General features: G+C 48.0%; 1 protein-coding gene across 1 annotated transcript in view; it reads left to right on the plus strand.

The window, feature by feature from the left end:
- The first annotated feature begins 675 nt into the window (after positions 1 to 675).
- Positions 676 to 17,203, plus strand: part of EXOC7 (exocyst complex component 7) — a 20,109-nt gene continuing 3,581 nt past the window's right edge. The window contains exons 1-14 of the mRNA XM_017743177.1: positions 676 to 781; positions 1,833 to 2,017; positions 2,691 to 2,796; positions 3,314 to 3,536; positions 4,560 to 4,727; positions 10,291 to 10,383; positions 12,631 to 12,776; positions 13,006 to 13,158; positions 13,575 to 13,673; positions 14,252 to 14,314; positions 14,630 to 14,696; positions 16,136 to 16,232; positions 16,878 to 16,924; positions 17,165 to 17,203. Of these exons, the coding sequence (XP_017598666.1) occupies positions 779 to 781; positions 1,833 to 2,017; positions 2,691 to 2,796; positions 3,314 to 3,536; positions 4,560 to 4,727; positions 10,291 to 10,383; positions 12,631 to 12,776; positions 13,006 to 13,158; positions 13,575 to 13,673; positions 14,252 to 14,314; positions 14,630 to 14,696; positions 16,136 to 16,232; positions 16,878 to 16,924; positions 17,165 to 17,203 (1,489 nt within the window). The 5' untranslated portion in view covers positions 676 to 778. The remainder of the gene's footprint in view (positions 782 to 1,832; positions 2,018 to 2,690; positions 2,797 to 3,313; positions 3,537 to 4,559; positions 4,728 to 10,290; positions 10,384 to 12,630; positions 12,777 to 13,005; positions 13,159 to 13,574; positions 13,674 to 14,251; positions 14,315 to 14,629; positions 14,697 to 16,135; positions 16,233 to 16,877; positions 16,925 to 17,164) is intronic.

Consider the following 17,203-nt stretch of genomic DNA (forward strand, 5'->3'; position numbering starts at 1 on the left):
GCGGGGCCGGGGGCTGGGCCTGGGCCCGCAGCCCCCCTGGCGTTGCCGGGGAGACGAGGCTGGGTCTGGAGGTCCCCACCGGGCCTGGGGGCGTCCCGGGACCCCTCAAGGGCCTCGTCACCCCCCTTCTGGCTTGGGAGCGCCCCCAGGTCCCCTTCAAGGCCTGGTTTGCAGGGTCGGGGCATCTCTGCTCCCCACCTCCCTTCGTTCTTGGGAGCATCAGTGGGCTCTCCCGTCAGGTTCTCGGCTGCAGCCTGTGAGACCAGCCCCGACAGGCTGCCATTCCCCCTCTGCCTGGGGGCTTTGGGGACTTAAAACCGGCCCTTGGTGGCTGCTTTGCATTGGCCACTTGAGTTCTCGGCGGATTTAGAAGGTGCCAGTGCAACACCTGTGTTGTGCTGTGGCAGGGGAATGTGTGTTCTTAATCGTTGTGCCTCAGTGGGAAAGGTGTTAATTTTATGTTGTGCTGAGGCTCGCGGCGTTGAAGGGAAGCGAGTAATCCATAAACCTCTCACTCATTACATGGTGTGTCCCCACCTTGGGTTACTTGCCCTGGTTTCTGTTAAAAGGTGGTAGTGTTAAAATGTGGCCTCAGCATCAGCCCAAACATGACTTGCAGCAGTGTTTACAAGATTGGTAAAAACCTACGTGTAATGTTTAGTGACTTAAACCTTAGTGTTCAGAATTTAAGAGTGTTTTTTCATCTTACTGACAGGAAGAAGAAACTCTGTCCTTTATCAAAGAGAGCCTTGAGAAGAGTGACCAGCTCACCAAGAACATGGTAGGGAGGTCCTAATGTTGGGCCTGGCTTTACTCTTTCTTAGGTTTTTAGGTTTATTTGTTTTCAAGGCTGTTGTTGTGCCCATCTAAGGGGTGTGGAGCAATGAGCCACTGGGGGCTTCAGTGACTGGGCAAAGGGGAAACCTGAGAAATGCTTCAATCCTGAGCTTCTCTCTTGCTCTGCTGAGGGCTCAGATGAGCTGTTGGCCTCATCTCTGCTACAGTCAGTCCTCTCTCTTGGGGAAAAGGTATTAATAGACCTCAGATTAGTTTGTGCAACAGCATCGTGTTGTTGCTTCATAAATTCAGGTTTTGTTTGGAGTTTTATTTTGCGAGTGTTCTGTGTAAAGGTAAAAAATAATTATTGTGCTGTAATTGCTCATAAGCCCTCAGTTTATGTACTGTGTCCAGTTTTGGACTCAGTGCTTTAAAAAAGTCATAGAGGCAGCACCAGAGAAGTGTGGAAGACATGACACAGCAGTGAATCTCATAGGAATTACCTTTTGGCCTAGAAAAGATGACACTGAGGCACCCTTTGATGAGCTTGCTATGGTTTTCCACCTTTCAGAAGCAATATCACAGTCCTCTTTGAAACCAAATGTCTGTGGTGGAAAAGGTTTTCACTAGACTGGTCCTTGTGCAGTTCCTGTTTGGGTCTCAGTGGTGTGGAGCAAAAGGGCTGCTGGTTTGTGCTCTTGTTGCTCTTTTACATGGGGCACCTCCAGGCAGTTCCTGGCTTGATTTTCTGCTGGCAAATAAAATTTTGCTTGTCCTTTGTACTGTCTTGGAACATTATCTTCGCTCTTCACAAGCATTTAATTTGGGATTGGCCCATCCCTATATAGCAGGTGATCTGTTTTGTGATTGTTAATAAAAATCAGGGCATAGAGGGATGGAAACAGCTGCTAAGGAGCCATGGCAAGTTAGTAGCAGAGCCCAAAAATAAAAGCTGGGCCTTGAAGATCCCAGATTTCCCTGCTCTAACTCCTACCCCACTGCATGGATCCCTAGGAAGGAAACCCTCAGCTGTTGGTTTCTCTTTTGGTGTGCAGGTTTCCATCCTCTCCTCCTTTGAGAGCCGTTTGATGAAGCTGGAGAACTCCATCATCCCTGTTCATAAACAGACAGAGAACCTGCAGCGCCTGCAGGAGAATGTGGAGAAGACCCTGTCCTGCTTGGATCACGTCATCAGTTACTACCATGTGGCCAAGGACACCGAGAAGATCATCAAGGAAGGGTGAGTTGAGCAGGTAGATCTTGCTGGGAGCTTCATCCTATTAGATTTTTGAGATGGAGGTGGGGGAGCTGAATCCACACACCCATGGTGTGCTTGGTACCCTTCCCACACTCTTTCCTCACCCCCAGTCCACACTGACTTGACCTTCAGCCATTTCCAGAGGGCAAAGACAGCTCAGACTCTGCGCTGGGATCTCTTCCAGATCTTGCAGAGGTGCTGCCATAGCAATCTCCATGAGCACTGGTGGCTTCCCTGTTTTCCTCTGCCCTTTTCCCAAAGGTTTTCCCTGCCCACTGAGATTGTCACCGCATCCAGGATGAACCAGAGCTGTTCTGGAGCCTTCTTCTCTGGGAGGATGTTGGATGGTTCTTCTCTGGGGTGGGATGTGCAGTTCCATCTGCCTTCCCATCAGGGCCTGTCTGGGAGAGGAAAGCAAGGCTGAGAGTTGTGTGCTGCTCCATCATCAGTACTTCTGCACTTGCTGTGTGGATTGGGTATCCTGCTGTGGCACTGAGTGCAGGCAGAAGGGAATTCCATGATCTCCTCCCAGCTGAAGGAAAGGGGATTGAAATTTTCCTTCTTATTTTTATCCTGAGTCTGGTCTGGTGCTTTCATGGTATTTTCTTTGTTTCCTTCTTGGGGCACTACTTTTTATTTCTGGCTTTATTTTTAGCCCCACGGGGAGGTTGGAGGAATACTTGAATTGCATGGACAAAATCCAGAAGGCAGTGGAATACTTCCAGGACAACAACCCAGACAGCCCAGAGCTGAACCGTGTGGTAGGTCATGGACCTGGAACCTGGCATGGATGAGAGAGCAACAGACACAGCCCTGCTGCTTGTCCCCTGCTGGGAGAGGCTGTGGGTTTGCTGCCTGGGGAAGGTGGTGTTTGGGCACAGCTGAAGGAATGATTGCTTTGGCTTCTGTTTAAGCCTGTACTGGGCAGCATTTCTGCTCCTGGCATTTTGCTCTCTCTGTGTTGTGCCAGGAGGACTCTGAAAGCAGCTCTTGCACCTGTGGAGGAGTTGATTGAACCTCCTCCTGAGCAGCTCTTGTCAGTCCTTCAGCTGCTTGAGCAGAATGGGTGATCTGTTTAAATCCCACTTGAAGACTGAACAACTCCCAAGCAATTTTTTAACTTAATTCACTTTAAAAGTCTCTCAGATACATGCGTGGTTGGAGTTTGAAGCCTGCAGTACTTGACAGGGGTTAGGAAGGATGTTCTTATGCAAAAATACTCACGAGTGACTGATTACAGAAGTCCTGTTCTGCTTCTGTCCTGCTGTTTTGTGCCAGAAATCCCTCTTTGAGCGGGGCAAGGAATCCCTGGAATCAGAGTTCCGCAGCTTGATGACGCGGCACACCAAGCCAGTGCCACCCATCCTCATCCTGGACCTGATCAGCGGGGATGAGGAGATGGACACGCAGGAGGAGATGACCCTGGAGCACCTCCCGGAGAGCGTCCTGCACGACATCATCCGCATTTCGGGCTGGCTGGTGGAGAACGGCAGGAATCAAGGTGGGTGCTGCTGCCTGTTGTTCCCTTGTGGGCATCTGGCAGCACTGGCAGGACAAGTGATGCCTTAGTGGCACCTTTTAGGTGAATAGTTCAGGATCCTGCTTTTTTTTTTGTAGTGAGACTGAAGCAATGGTTTGTCAGTTGAACAGAATGAGCTGTGTAAATAAAGCACAAATTATGGTAATGCAAAGTCTGTCCTGTAGCAAAAATCCACTGCACTTGCACCTGTAATGCCTTCAGATGAAGCTGCAGCTAGCCAGTGCTCAGGTTTTATAAATGACTTATTCCCATTTGGGAAATATTTATGACCAGAGCTCTTTGTATGAAATGGGCAGGGGGAAAGCAGCACAGACTTTCTTCGCTCTGTACATGTCTCTCCTTTCCTGTTTTGCAGCATCAAGAACTGCCTAGAGCTTTGTAGTCCTTTATTAACTTTTCCTTTGGGATTGAATGACTTTGTAGACTTGTACAGGAAATGTGAACTTTCACATTCATACAGCTCCAAGAATCACCCCCCCACCTCAATGATTTACTCCTGAGGGGGGGATTACTGTGCTTACCAAGTATGAAGAACGTCCTTAAAATCTTCTTAAGAATTTTTCCATGATCAAAGGCAACTCATGCATATAGAGCATATTTTATTAGTCAGTTTGTATTCTGCTTTCAAATGACGAGCACCTCGTTAAATTCCCGAGTGCCCTGAATCCTGGAAAGTGTGTAAAGTCTCTCACGCTGGAAACCGAGCACTTGGATTGACAATGTCTTGCACAAATATCTCCTATCAGTTCCACCACTTGGTAGTGGTGGAATTCATGTTGTGTGTGGTGGGAGAGCTGGAATGAAGATTGCAAGGGAAGAGAGAAGAAGTTTTTGAAGAAAATAGGAGAGGCTCTGGGAGGGAAGGGTGCTGACTTGGGGTCCCACACCAATGCTTTTAAATCCCTGTAGGGGCACAAAGTGTTTGCTTGACCATATAGTGTTCCCTGTTTGCTTATAATCTTCATTTTTACCTTGTCTCCTCAGATTTCATGACAGTTTACTTCCAAATCCGCTCTGTGCAGCTCGACCGCTCCATCAAGGGGCTGAAGGACCATTTCCGTAAGAACAGCTCTTCCTCTGGGGTGCCATATTCCCCTGCCATTCAGAACAAAAGGAAGGACACCCCCACCAAAAAGCCAATCAAGAGACCAGGTGAGTCCCTGAGGAGGGATCACTGCACTGGGTATTGAACAAATCTTCAGGCCCTCTCTCACTGCTGAGGTATCTCTGTGTCTAAAATGTGCTTTTAGGACACTTAGGTGAGATTTTGGAGGTAAGCACTTCTCTGCTGTGGATTCAGCACTGGGATTACAGACATCAGGTCTGTTCTCTGGGTGCTGTAAAAGGAGCAGAGAGGCCCTGCATAAAGGGAGAGGAAAAGCCTTAACAAAGGAGATGAGTAAAAAGAGCCCTGAGGGGGCTGTCAAAGGATTTGATCTGAGAACACCTGTCCTCAGCCTTGGCATATGGCATATAGTCTGTGCCATAGCAAATAGAAAGCTCACATCTGATAAAAACATCACTTCAGTCATTACCTATGAATAAATTATTGTTGTGCTAGAAAGCAAGAAGTCCCCAGAAGTTGAGATGGGGATTAGGCAGGTGCCTACAAAAACGAGATATGACATTGTCTGAATTTTAGAAAGGCTCTTAAAGCTCTTGCCTCAGCCTGTCTCAGGAAGAGCTATGAATGTGGCTGGTGGGTTACTCCTCCTCTCCTCACAATGCAGTTTTGCTGCATTTGGTGCTGCTGGTGAGGTTGGTCACTCTGGAGTTCCTGTCTCTGGAATGTGCCATCTAGTGGGAGCACAGCCAGGAGGGACAGCAAAAGCTAGCACGGGGATATTGTTCCTCTGTGTCCCAGCACCCTGTTGTCTCCTCTGTAACAGTGATCTCATCAGAAAAGTCCATATTTCTGTGGGTTTACCTGGCCAATACTCCCCTTCCCTATTTTGTCCTGTGTTGTCCAAATACTCTTAGTGGGTTCAGGAAAATAGTAAGAAATGTGGGTAGGGACTGGGAATGGATGGGATGGGGAAAGGGAGGAAGAAGAAATACCCATTTTAATTGTGTTGTGTTTATTTTTATAATCCTGATGTGAATGCAGTCCTCATCCCAGGTAATGTGTGTCTGTGTATGTGTGTGCTGGCCCTGGTGCTCACTCTCTTCACTTCTGCGTGTGGAGAGGCTTTGCTGGGCCTCTTCTTGCTACAGCAGAGGGTGTGCCTGGGATATTTGGAGAGGGGGAAAGCTGTAGCATCCAGACATCACCCCTGTGGTCTTCTAAAATCAATCTGTGCCATTGCTGCTGTGCCCTGGAACTGTCCATGAAAGCTGATGGAATTGGTCTGTGAATTTCAGTGAATTTTCCCCTGGCAGCAGAGAACCACCTGATAAAGGCTCAGAGGCACTGAAAGGTCCCAGTGGGGATTTGTAGTTGAGCCATGGGAAGCTCAGGTTGCAGATGCTTCAGATTTGGTCATCAGTTCTCAGTTATCACCTGATTCTGAAAAGGTTCCTGTGTTTTTATTGCTGTGAATTCAGCATGGTCAGCAAACATTTCTGAGCAGCCTGACAAGTGATAACATCTCCTCTGTGCTCTAGATAAAGAGTAAGGGAAGGGGGAGATTGTTTGTTTTCATGGGCAGATTATTGAAAAAATCCTAGGGATTTTTTAAAAGAGTCTCAGATCTTGGATGCTCCCATAGAGAGGAGCCCACACGTTGGAGAGCACAAGTTCCTACAAACAGGATTCCTCCAAAGTGGATGCATTTGGGCATCCAGAATTACTTATCATGAGGAAAGTCTCAGCTGTAGATGTGCCAGAAGATTTTCATGTCTTTATGCCCAGTTTAGTTGGATTTTGTGAGATGGAGCAGGTAGAAGTCACAGAGCATGGTCTGAATGCAGTTACAGAGCTGATGGTGCAAAAAAATAGTGTCCCAAGTGATCCATTGGGTTATTGTTGATGTCAAGAAAAAATAGTGGCTCATTTGTCTCCAGTGTTCTGTGAAGCAGACAGAGAACCAGACTGTAGCTCTTGAAGGACGGTGGATGTTGAACCTCGTACACCAGCCATCTCTTATGACTGCTGAATTGTACTTAAGTGAAATTAAAAATGGAGAAAAATAGTGGATGTTGAACCTCGTGCACCAGCCATCTCTTATGACTGCTGAGTTGTACTTAAGTGAAATTAAAAATGGAGAAAAATAGAGTCTTTGGGCAGAGATTCACTGTTTCTTCTGCAGTTCCATCAGCTTTCAAGCACAGCTCTTGAGGTGGAGCTCTCACACCCTCTTCACAGTGGCTCTCTTCAGAGCAGCATTACCTGATGGTGTTTGATTCCCCTGGGTTTAGCCTTTGTTCAATGTGGACAAAGGTTTTTTTCTGTTCTGTTACTTCATTTCAGTAAGTAAAGCCAAGTTCTGCCAATCTGAGTGTCAGACAAGGGGATTTTCTGACAGTTGCAACAGGAGAGTTGATTTCCTTGATCCTTGAGGAAGAATATCCCAGTGCACGCCCCAATGCATACTTTAACCTCTTGCAAGGGGTAAATAACAAGCTAAATCTGATGTGCTATAGCTTTTTTTTACCACAAAACAAAGCACAAGAGAGGCTCAAAGGAAGGTGAGTTATTAGGGGCAGGGTAACAAGGCAGAGATAGCCCCAGGGACTGTGCTAAATTCTAGAGAACAAGCTCCATATCCATGTGTTGTTTCAGAGGGTCTTCATCCCTCTGTTCCTGTTTTGTCTGTTGATGTACCCCATGCTGTTTCCTGTTGTTATATCATGCAGTTAAAAATCTGACTGCTGGAGATGCTTCTAAAGCAGAGTTGTCTCCTCTTAAATGACACTTGACAGGTCAAGTTGGGCTGATTCTGAAGTGTTTTGTGGGCTTTTTCTGGTTTTAGTTTGCTGTTTGGAATGTCAGCACTCTGTCTCAGAGAGCAGGTGTATTCAGGTTCCCAAATCATCCTGCTGCAAGCCTGTGTGCATAAAATAAAGCTTCTTTGTGATACCTGTAGACCCTGTGCTCTCTTTTGGCTTGAGAGCAGCAGGCAGCTCAGCAGCGCTGCATTTTTAGGGAAGGATGGGGCCACCTGGCCTGGTTGCCTGCAAAAGCCAGAGAGCATTGTCTGGTTTCCTGCAGATTCCTGCAGCTGGTGCTTGAGAAAAGAGGACGTGTTGCCCTCCTGCTTGGATAGAAAACTGCCTAATGGAAGAGAGAAACAAGAGAATGAGTTGCAATTGGAAAAACGTGTCTCACGCATGCCCAAACCCCACTCTGTGTAACAACTGGGCCGCAGAAGCAAAGGTTTTGGGTGTTTTTTGACCTTTGGAGGCTCTTTTCAGACTACAGGGGAGTTCTTTTTCAGTTTCCTTAGTGCTCCAGTGGGGTGGTACCTGAAGGCAAGTTGAGTGGCAGAATAAAGAGCCCATTCCTGGTTCCCAGACTGGGCTTGAATGTGATGTTTTCATTAGTAGCTGAAACACAGTCCCATTTGGTTAGGGAGCTGCCTAACAGGGGAAAACAATCCTGGAACAAAAGCATTTGGCTTCCACCAGAATCCATTAAAGCCTAATTATGATGCCAAGTCAGAGGGATCCAGCAGCACTGAAGTGATGCCCCCGGACACTGAACACTCAGTGTGTGTCAGTAAACACAGGTAATTGTGCTTATGCAAATAAAATGCAGTATAATCAGCTCCTGAAATTGAGAAAAAGAGGGGAAAAAAAAGGAAAAAGAGAAGAAACCATCAAGGGTGGGCTGTGAAAATGTCCACTGCATACCTGTGGAGTGAGATCCTGCTGACAGCAGCAGCAGTTGTAGTGTCTTGGTTTTCACACCAATTCACCTTCTATTTTTATTCCTTTGTATTTTCCCCCTCCCCCTAGATGCTTGGAAGTGGGAAAGATGAAGGAACAGAGAGAAGTACCTGGGTTGAGCTGCTCTGCACCTGCTAGGCCATGGCAGCAGCAGTAAGGAAGGGCCCTCATTGCTCAGAGGAACTTGCTGGTGTGCCCAAGCTCTTGAGGTTTCTGGAAGTAGCTAAGAATAAAGTGGAGATATGGGGTGTGAAGAGCATCAGGAAGCTTGGAAGAAGAGGCACAGCCCTCATTTGATCATATGGCAGAAGCTTAGGAGCAAATGCATCAGCCAGCAAGGGCGTGAGCCAGCCCATCTCCCAGGTGTGGGTCGAGAGGGGAGAAGTTTTTCTAGAAGAACGTGCTTTATGGATATGATTTATTTTTTTCTTTGCAAAGCAGTTGAGAACACTCTGAACTGGCAGAAGGACAATATTACCTGTGAAATATTACATTTTGGGAACCGTGTTCTGTCATTTAGTAAGTGCACCAGCTTAAGGCAGTTTGGTAATTCAAGGGGAACTTCTTTCTCCTGTTCTCCCCCAGTGGCTGGGGGACCTGAAGTTTCCTTTCCCTTGCCATAAATCCCTTTATGGGATGAAGCTGTCCTGCACCCTGGAATATTGTTCTGCAGCAGTGTGTACTTGGGCTCCCTTCAGCATCTGGGCAGCCAACACTCATTTCCAGGCTGTGCTGTGGCTCACAGTTAGTGGTGGAAGTGGAGATTTTCTGCATGTTTGAAGTATTTATTACTTTATAGGGGAAGAACAAATCTTAATTTTGGCAGCAGCATTTTTATGGTTTTAGCTTCTTCATTTCCTCAGCCTGGTTCTGTTTCATTTGGGTATCCTATAGAAACCCCTTCCACCTTCCCAAAACTTCCAGTTCCCTGTTGTGCAGGCAACAGCAAAGCTCTGCTATGAGAGGGTGTCCGTGTGCTTGTGATAATTGTAGCTTGTTGCATGACAACTAACCTTTTAATGTGGAAACACTGCCTAGGCTTCAGTTGTCACATTAATGCTTTGTTTTGTGCTTTCCAGCTGTATATCCAGCACTGCCTTTTGTTCAGTTCTGTCTGGTTTTTGTGTGTTTCAAGTATAAATCTTTTAACCCAGTGTTATTTTTTTTCCATGGTTTTAATTGATTTGCAGTTCTTGAGAAGAGAAGTGTCTTGGGGATTAGGGTGGCTTAGTGCAAGCTAGACATGGGTGGGCAGCATCCATTATTCTGGGACTCCTGTGATGGGAATTGCTGCTGCAAAAAAAGCGCAGAGGTTGTCACCCTTTTACTGCTTCCTGTACCATTCCTTGTCTTGGCTCTGGGGCTCCTGATGGCTCTTTATTGATTATGCTCAGAAAATACCCCTTGGAAAGGCACCTCTTACTGAATGACTGCAGTTGTGGCTCCGAGGAGCAGGTAACATGTTGCCAGACAGGAATTGTCCATATGCAAAGCCCTGCTTCTGCAGCTGAGAAAAAGCAGCAAACCTTGGATGCAGGGTACCAACTCCAATAAAGCCATTACAGGGAAGGGAGCTTCATGCCTTCCCTTTTCTGATCATGTTTATCACCCAGCTGTACCATGCTGCATCTCCAAACTGATTCTGTATCCCTGGCTGGAATTTATGCCCCCAGCCTCAAAGCAGGGAGACATTCTGGAAATGCCATTGTATCTGCACACTTGGACATGAGTTTGGGGTTCACGTTCCTGTGCTGAGCATCCTCATTGCTGCCCAGCATCCTCTTGCTGGGCCCAGGTGACTTGCTGGTGGAGGGCTGGTGTTCTGGGTTTGTTTTCTTTCACTCATTTTCTAGGTCTTCTTGTCTCTTCTCTCTGGTTCTGGTGACAGGCACGATCCGTAAGGCACAGAACCTTCTGAAACAGTACTCTCAGCATGGTCTAGATGGGAAAAAGGGGGCCTCTAACCTCATTCCTATGGAAGGTAATCACAGCTCGAGCTACTTCACCCTTGACTTTCTCTGTGTATCAGCCTTGCTTTCCCAGGTGGGGCTTCCATTAGTTCAGTGCTTGGTGGAGAGCATTGGATTGGGGAACCAATCCCCAATTTGGCTGAAGGGCCAAATTATTTTTCTTTTATTTATTCTATTTATTCAGCATTTACTATCTGAATTTCAAAGTCTCCATAAGCATGAGTACAGGTGGAGGGAAACGTTACCTTAACACTGACCCACCACAGCCACCTGGGTAATGGAAGCTCTGCTGACATCTGCTTGTGGTGTTCCTGTTCTCTTTTCTTTTTGTCTGGACTTTCAGATATCGAGTTTCCTAGTGACCTTTCCAAACCTGATGCTGCAGTGTTGGACCACAGGTAGCTCAGAGCATTGTGCCTGTACATCTCCTCTGTGGAGACCTGCCTAAATGATTGTTTCCTGTTTTATGACCTCCTCTGCTCCTAGAGGTTGTGCCAGATGAGGGAGAAGACGTTTCAAAGCATCTCTAAGATATTCCTGCCTCCTGCTGTGAATCCATCCAAAGCAGGTCTCTTCAGCACCTCTGCTGTAGCCTGCTAAACCCCAGATGGTGACTGACATCACTCACGTGGGGGAAAATGCTCATGCTGAGCAGGAGAGGGGCTTTGAGTTTGGATTTGTAATGGTTGTGGGTAAAAATTGGACTCTGGTGCCTGCAATCCCATTCAGAACATATGGCAGGAGGTTCAAGGGACTATCGTGGTCCAAGAAACAACTTAACTCACACTTCTCATCAGGTTTCAAAGGGTTGCTACCGCTATATATAGCCCAACAAAAGGATTTGGTCAGAAAGCATTCCTGGGACTGTAGGGAAAAAGATGTCCACCAGATCAAATAAGCCAGGCTTGAAGCAGCTTCCAGCCAGAGTGAGCATCCTTGCTGTGACCACCCTGGATAAATTGCGCCTTCTGTTTGTGCCGGCTGCCATCTCACTAGGTCATGAGCATGACTTACGCGTTAAGCACCTTTCCGATGCCCTGAGCGACAAGCACGGGCCGGCTGCGGGTAAGTACCGGGTTGGCACTGGGCACCAGCTGGTCCCCCCTGCTTCCCAGCATGTCCCACTGTCGTGGTGTAGCCAGGGCTGTTCCTCTCCGTGGGCAGTCCTGAAGCATGAGCCTCCTCTGGCTAAGAAGCTCTGGCTCTTCTCAGTAGAATTCACTCCTACTAATCACACCCCCCAAAGGCCTCAGCCAAGGAACCCAGCTTTGTCCAACCAAAGGTCACCATGCTGAGGGGCATTTTCCTGTAGGTGGCTGGTGGCCTCTTGGGTGCTGAAGCAAAGCAAGCAGGAAAGGGATCAGTGCAGCACACACTACAGTGTGCGCCACTGCACCATAAGCAGTCTGTGTGTCCTCTGCTGACCAAAACTTTGGAAATACCAACCTGAGGGACCTGTCAGCATAGGGAAGAATTGGTTCTTTCTCCATCAAAAGTTTCTGGGAGGAGAGAAGCAGCAGCCTATAGCATAGAGAAGGCCTCTCTGTGTCATCTTACTGTCTTGCAGGATGGGGTCTGTCCTGCAGACACATCCAGCAGTGGTTGGCATGAGTTGGTGCTGGTCCTTGTATCACTTCTCATGCCTACCACGTAGGATCTTTGATGGATCTTTGGCCGAGACATTCATATTCTAGGACTCAGATATTTGCATTTGTATGCAGCATTGTGGCAGATAACTCACCTAGCTCTGCTGATATTCCTGCTTCATAGGATGTAAATGTTCACCAGCCTGGTTTTTATCTTGTTTCTGCAAGTGGGAAGAAGCTGCCTTCCAGGACAGCCCTTATTTCCCAGAAATGTTCATGCCAAATGGCAGTTCTTCATCTGCATGATGGATGGAGATAAGGAATTCTAAAAATACAAGCAGAGATGTTGAATAATTCACCTCAGACCTTCCTGAGTTTAGTACTCTGTGTTCAAGCCCTTGATTAAATTTAGACTGTCTCCTAGAAGAGCTCCAAACTTCCCTTCTGTCATGAGGCTGGAAAGAGGTGGTGCCCTGATGTGCATTTCCTGAACTGCGGGTGACTTTTCCTGCCTCCTGCAGGGTACTCAGAGATTCCCACACACAAACCCAGGGCAGGAGTGGTGAGAAGATGACTCTTGTTCTCACACATGGATGGGTGCAAAGCCAGAACCAACTTTCCCAGAAGAACCTCATGCTCCTTCTGTAAACCAAAGGCATCTTGCCCTTGCAGGGAGGGACGACGTCTTCGACATCGAGATCGACGCATACATCCACTGCGTCAGTGCCTTTGTCAAACTGGCCCAGAGTGAATACCAGCTCCTGACAGAAATTGTCCCAGAGCACCACCAGAAGAAGACCTTTGATTCTCTCATCCAGGTCAGTTGAGCCTCTGTGCTTGTAAAGGATGCTGGCTTGTCCTCCAGGACCTGTTCAGGGAACCGGGGCCTGCACAGAGCATGGAGAACATGTGCTCAGAGTCCCTCACAGGCACCACAAATGACCCATCACCCAAATGGGCATCTGGAATGGGTGTCCTGCCTTGAGCCCTTTATGCTGCCTGAGCAAAAGTCCTGTCCTTCCTCATGAGTCTGTGGCTTTGTTGCAGGAGTCATTGGATAACTTGATCATGGAGGGTGATAACATTGTCTCAGCTGCCCGGAAAGCCATCATCCGACACGACTATTCAGCTGTGCTCACAATCTTCCCCATCCTGAAGCATCTCAAGCAGATGAAGCCAGAATTTGACCAGGTCTTGCAGGTAAATATGATGGGATTGGAGAGGGTCCTGTGGCTTGGGTTATCTGGAGAACTTCTTGAAATGGATTGTCACAGTGGCTTTGAGCAAAGCCATGCTGGTTCTGTCTCCCAGCGTGGACTGAAAGTGACACAAATACAGCTTACTCCTTTCTGTGGAGGTGAACGAGCAACTCAACATCTCTCAGCAGCAACTCTTTTCAGTTCAAGTCCTGACCCTGATGGAGCAGCACAACATCTTCCCTTTCTGCCTGGAGAATGTGGGATTTCAAGTGTTGTTGATGGTGCCGTAAATACTCTTCTGGCACATGGGGAGCTGAGAATGAGATGCTGGGGTGAGGGATGAGGAGGGGTAGGTGCTGGGTGGAAGGTCATATACTATTTGCTTTCCTTTTCTGATCTATTGTGGAACTGTTCCAGGGAACTGCAGCAGGCACTAAGAACAAACTGCCAGGGCTGATCACTTCCATGGAGACCACTGGTGCGAAGGCACTGGAAGAGTTTGCAGACAACATTAAGGTAGGATTCTCCTCAGTGGTCTCTGCTCAGGGCTTGGAAGAGGGTTTTTTGGAGCAAAACCCCTAATTTAGCTTTCAGAGACATGAGACCATGTACTTTGTGACTGAATCAGGAACTTGCTGCATTGCTTGGGACAGTCAAATACCAAATGCTTGGTGCTGGTTTCAAACACAGGAGGCCTTTGCCTAACACCCTTAACAGGCATACTACAAGTAATTCGACATGAGCATCAAGGCTCATCTATCTCAGAATTAATCTTATTTAAAAGGAAAGGAAAATGGCTGCCTTGAAAAGTTTTGGAGGACTCATGTTAAGCTGTCCCTGTGTAAGGTGGGCTTGGTGAATGGTAGGTGAGCTGAAGGTGTGATGATCACATGCTGAGCAGACCCCTGAGGTTCTGAGCTGCTGGTGCATGGCAGCTCTGGTTTCTGAGCACCAGGAGATGGCACTGCAAGAGCCGGGCCTGAGGATGTTGGGAGTGGCTGGATAAAGAAGCCTTCAGCTCACTTGGAGCAGCAGTTGTATTGTAGGCGTCTCCCCTTACATGCTCATCTTATGTCTCTCTCTTCCCTTTTCAGAATGATCCAGACAAGGAATACAACATGCCAAAAGATGGGACAGTTCACGAACTCACCAGCAACGTACGTGATGATGATTTGAACCATCCTTTGTGGAAAACAGCTTCTGAAGGAGTTCTAAAAAGAGCAGTAGGGAGATTTCTTAAATTAAGGTGTCTTGGCATTAACAGTTACACAATTACCTGGGTTCCATGGCAGGATGAGCTGGTGACCCTTACTCAGCCATGTGTGGGAAAACACAGCAATTTAAAGGCGTGTAGTGATTTGTTTCTTGAATGCCTTCAAGTGTGGGGAGACAAGTGGTCCTTCATGCTCCTTAATAGCAGAGCATAGGATATGTAATGTTGGTTGCTCCTAACTTCCCTCCCTTGCTTCCAGGCCATCCTTTTCCTACAGCAATTACTGGATTTCCAGGAGACAGCAGGTGCCATGCTGGCATCACAAGGTACGTACCTGCATGGGGCTTGCTTGGGCATGCAGTTCCTTCCTCCAATTCCCTGGACATCTTCCCTGAAGTGACCAAACCTCAGCAGGCACTGTGAGCTTGTTCTCATCCTGTCCTTCACCCTGTGGTTTGTCTTGTCCTGCGATCTGCCTTGACCACATAGTTGGTTATCTGGAGAACTCCAAGGGATGCAGTTTTCTGCTGGCCTTCCACACTTGCTCCTGTCAGGTACCATGGGGATGGTGTTTATTGCTGATGTGCTCTGAGAGAGGATGCCTGGGTCATTTAGCTCCAAGTCTGGCCTTGGCCTGATGCTCTGTGACTGTACTGGAGTGAGGGTGGCTGCTCCAGATGGGCTGTGTGTGGTGAACAGCACCTTCCTCTGCCACATCCTCTGCTTAGAGTACAACAGCAGCAGCAAGAATCTCCTCAGCCTCGAGGCATGGGCAAGCTGGGACTCTGGAGCTATTTGTGTGCCCTATCAGAGAGACAAATTTTAGTTCTGCTCTCCATGCTGCTGAAGAGTCTCACTGCAGGAATAAATGCATAGATCAGAGTCTGAGAGCTGCTTGTGTAGCAGGGTGCTGCTGCATGTCAGCTGGAGTGGGATTCTTGGTTCTGTGCAGAGCAGCAGCTCCAGGCTCTCCAGTGAGCTCTTGGCCTTGGCAGAGCTCTTGCTTTCAAGGAGATTGGAATAGAGCAAAGTGGAGATTCAGGGGACATAGTGCTCTGAGGGGGCACAGACTGGAGAGGGTTAAAGAGCCCCTTTAGGAGCAGAGGTAGGAGGAAGCTTAGAGCTGCCTCCAGACTGTTACCTGCAAAGTCCTGTTTGGAAATCTTTGCTAATTCTAAATCAACTCAAATTAGGATGTCTCTATTTCTGCCACATCTCCTCTAGCCACTGCCTTGTGCCTTTTCCACTTGAAAGTTCAGTGTGCTCAGACCCTTCTGGATCTTGACTCTCCTTGGCCAAAGAAGTGGTTTGAACTTTTTCTTGGAACAATCTACTGTTCCCCATGTTGTCCCCTGAATGGTGATGTCAGCACTGTTGTTTAGAAATCTTGACATGTTGTCTTGCAGTGAGATCTGTCTTAGCTGATTGAAAAGTCAGCATAGATTTGAGGTAGCTTTGCCTTGAAAGTGGATTTGGACTGATTTGGAATGAGGTGTCTTGCTAAATACAACCAATGACAATGCAAACAATGTCTCCAGCAGGGGAAGGAGGTTGGACTCTGCCTTTCCTCTGTGATCTCCACTCCATTTGTGGCCTTGGAGGGACTCCTGCCTGCTCTCCTGTGCACCTGCCTGTGGCTGCTCTGTGTTAATATCTGCTTTGTTCTCAAAGGGATGGTGGTCTCTAACCTGTCTTTTTGCACTTTTGCATTTCTTTTTCTCTCTCATCCCTCCCCTTTTCTCTCTGCTCTGCCTAATCTCTGTAGTTCTTGGGGACACATACAATATTCCTTTAGATCCCAGAGGTAAGCAAACTTACCCACACCTACCTGTTCATATTGCCTCGGACTCTGGTGATGTACAGTAATTCTTTATCCTCCAGCAGTTGTAAATAAATTAACACATAATTGAAAAGGGGAGGGTAAATAATCCTTGCCAGTGGGCTGGAGAGAATAGGGAGGGCTTGTCAGCAGCAGACAATGAGGGATGCCACAAGAGCTGAAACAGGCTCAAGACACTCTGATGGCACAGAATCTCTTTGGCACAGGTAGCAGATTGGCCCAGCTGGTGTCGTGCTTTATCCCATGTGCACTCAGCTCCTTATTGTCCAGCTCCCAGCAACAGGAGCCTCGAGGCCTTTCCCATGTGAAAGTGCTGGTGAGCTCGGACCACCCGAGCTAGGTCTGGCTGCCAAACTCTCTGGAGGGGGCAGGAGGAGGTGGCCACCCCACGTGTCCTGTGGGCCCCATGCCCACAAGCCCTCGAGGGCAGAAAGCCATCTCCAGACAGAGGAGCATGTGCCAGCCTGGAGTCACTGTCGCCTGTAGGGGCAGCCTCCTGTGCTGGCACAGTCCCTCCTAGAGCAACCTCCTGTCAGCAACCATGGGGATGGCTGAAGCTTTCCAGAGCCCTTCTGCTTGTTTCAGTTACTGTTGTGTGCTTGCTGTTAACAGCTCCAGCTCATTGTTCTCTGATTGCCAGTTTCTAGTGCTTACCAACCCTTTTCAGGTGGTGGGGGAAGGATGGGGAGGAGGAGTTTAATGACTCTCTTTCTGGTCAGGAGGATGTTCCCTGAGCATCTGGAAGGAAAGGAGAGATTTCTGCCGGGGTGCTCTGCCCTTGCTGCAGACACAAGGACTGAGGGTGCAGAACTCTTGCCCCCTCACCCTGGATGAGCTGCTGACAGTGGGCTCTGAAGCAGGAGCTCATTTCACTGTCCATGGGAGCTAATTCCGTAGCAACAGGGATGAGGCTTGTTGGAATAGAGGCAGGCTGACCACACACCCCCTTCCCAGGGCATGTTAATTGGCCTAAGACTTTCCTTTTCAAAGACC

Source organism: Corvus brachyrhynchos, unplaced genomic scaffold (assembly GCF_000691975.1).
Source record: "Corvus brachyrhynchos isolate BGI_N302 unplaced genomic scaffold, ASM69197v1 scaffold148, whole genome shotgun sequence".
Taxonomy (NCBI): domain Eukaryota; kingdom Metazoa; phylum Chordata; class Aves; order Passeriformes; family Corvidae; genus Corvus; species Corvus brachyrhynchos.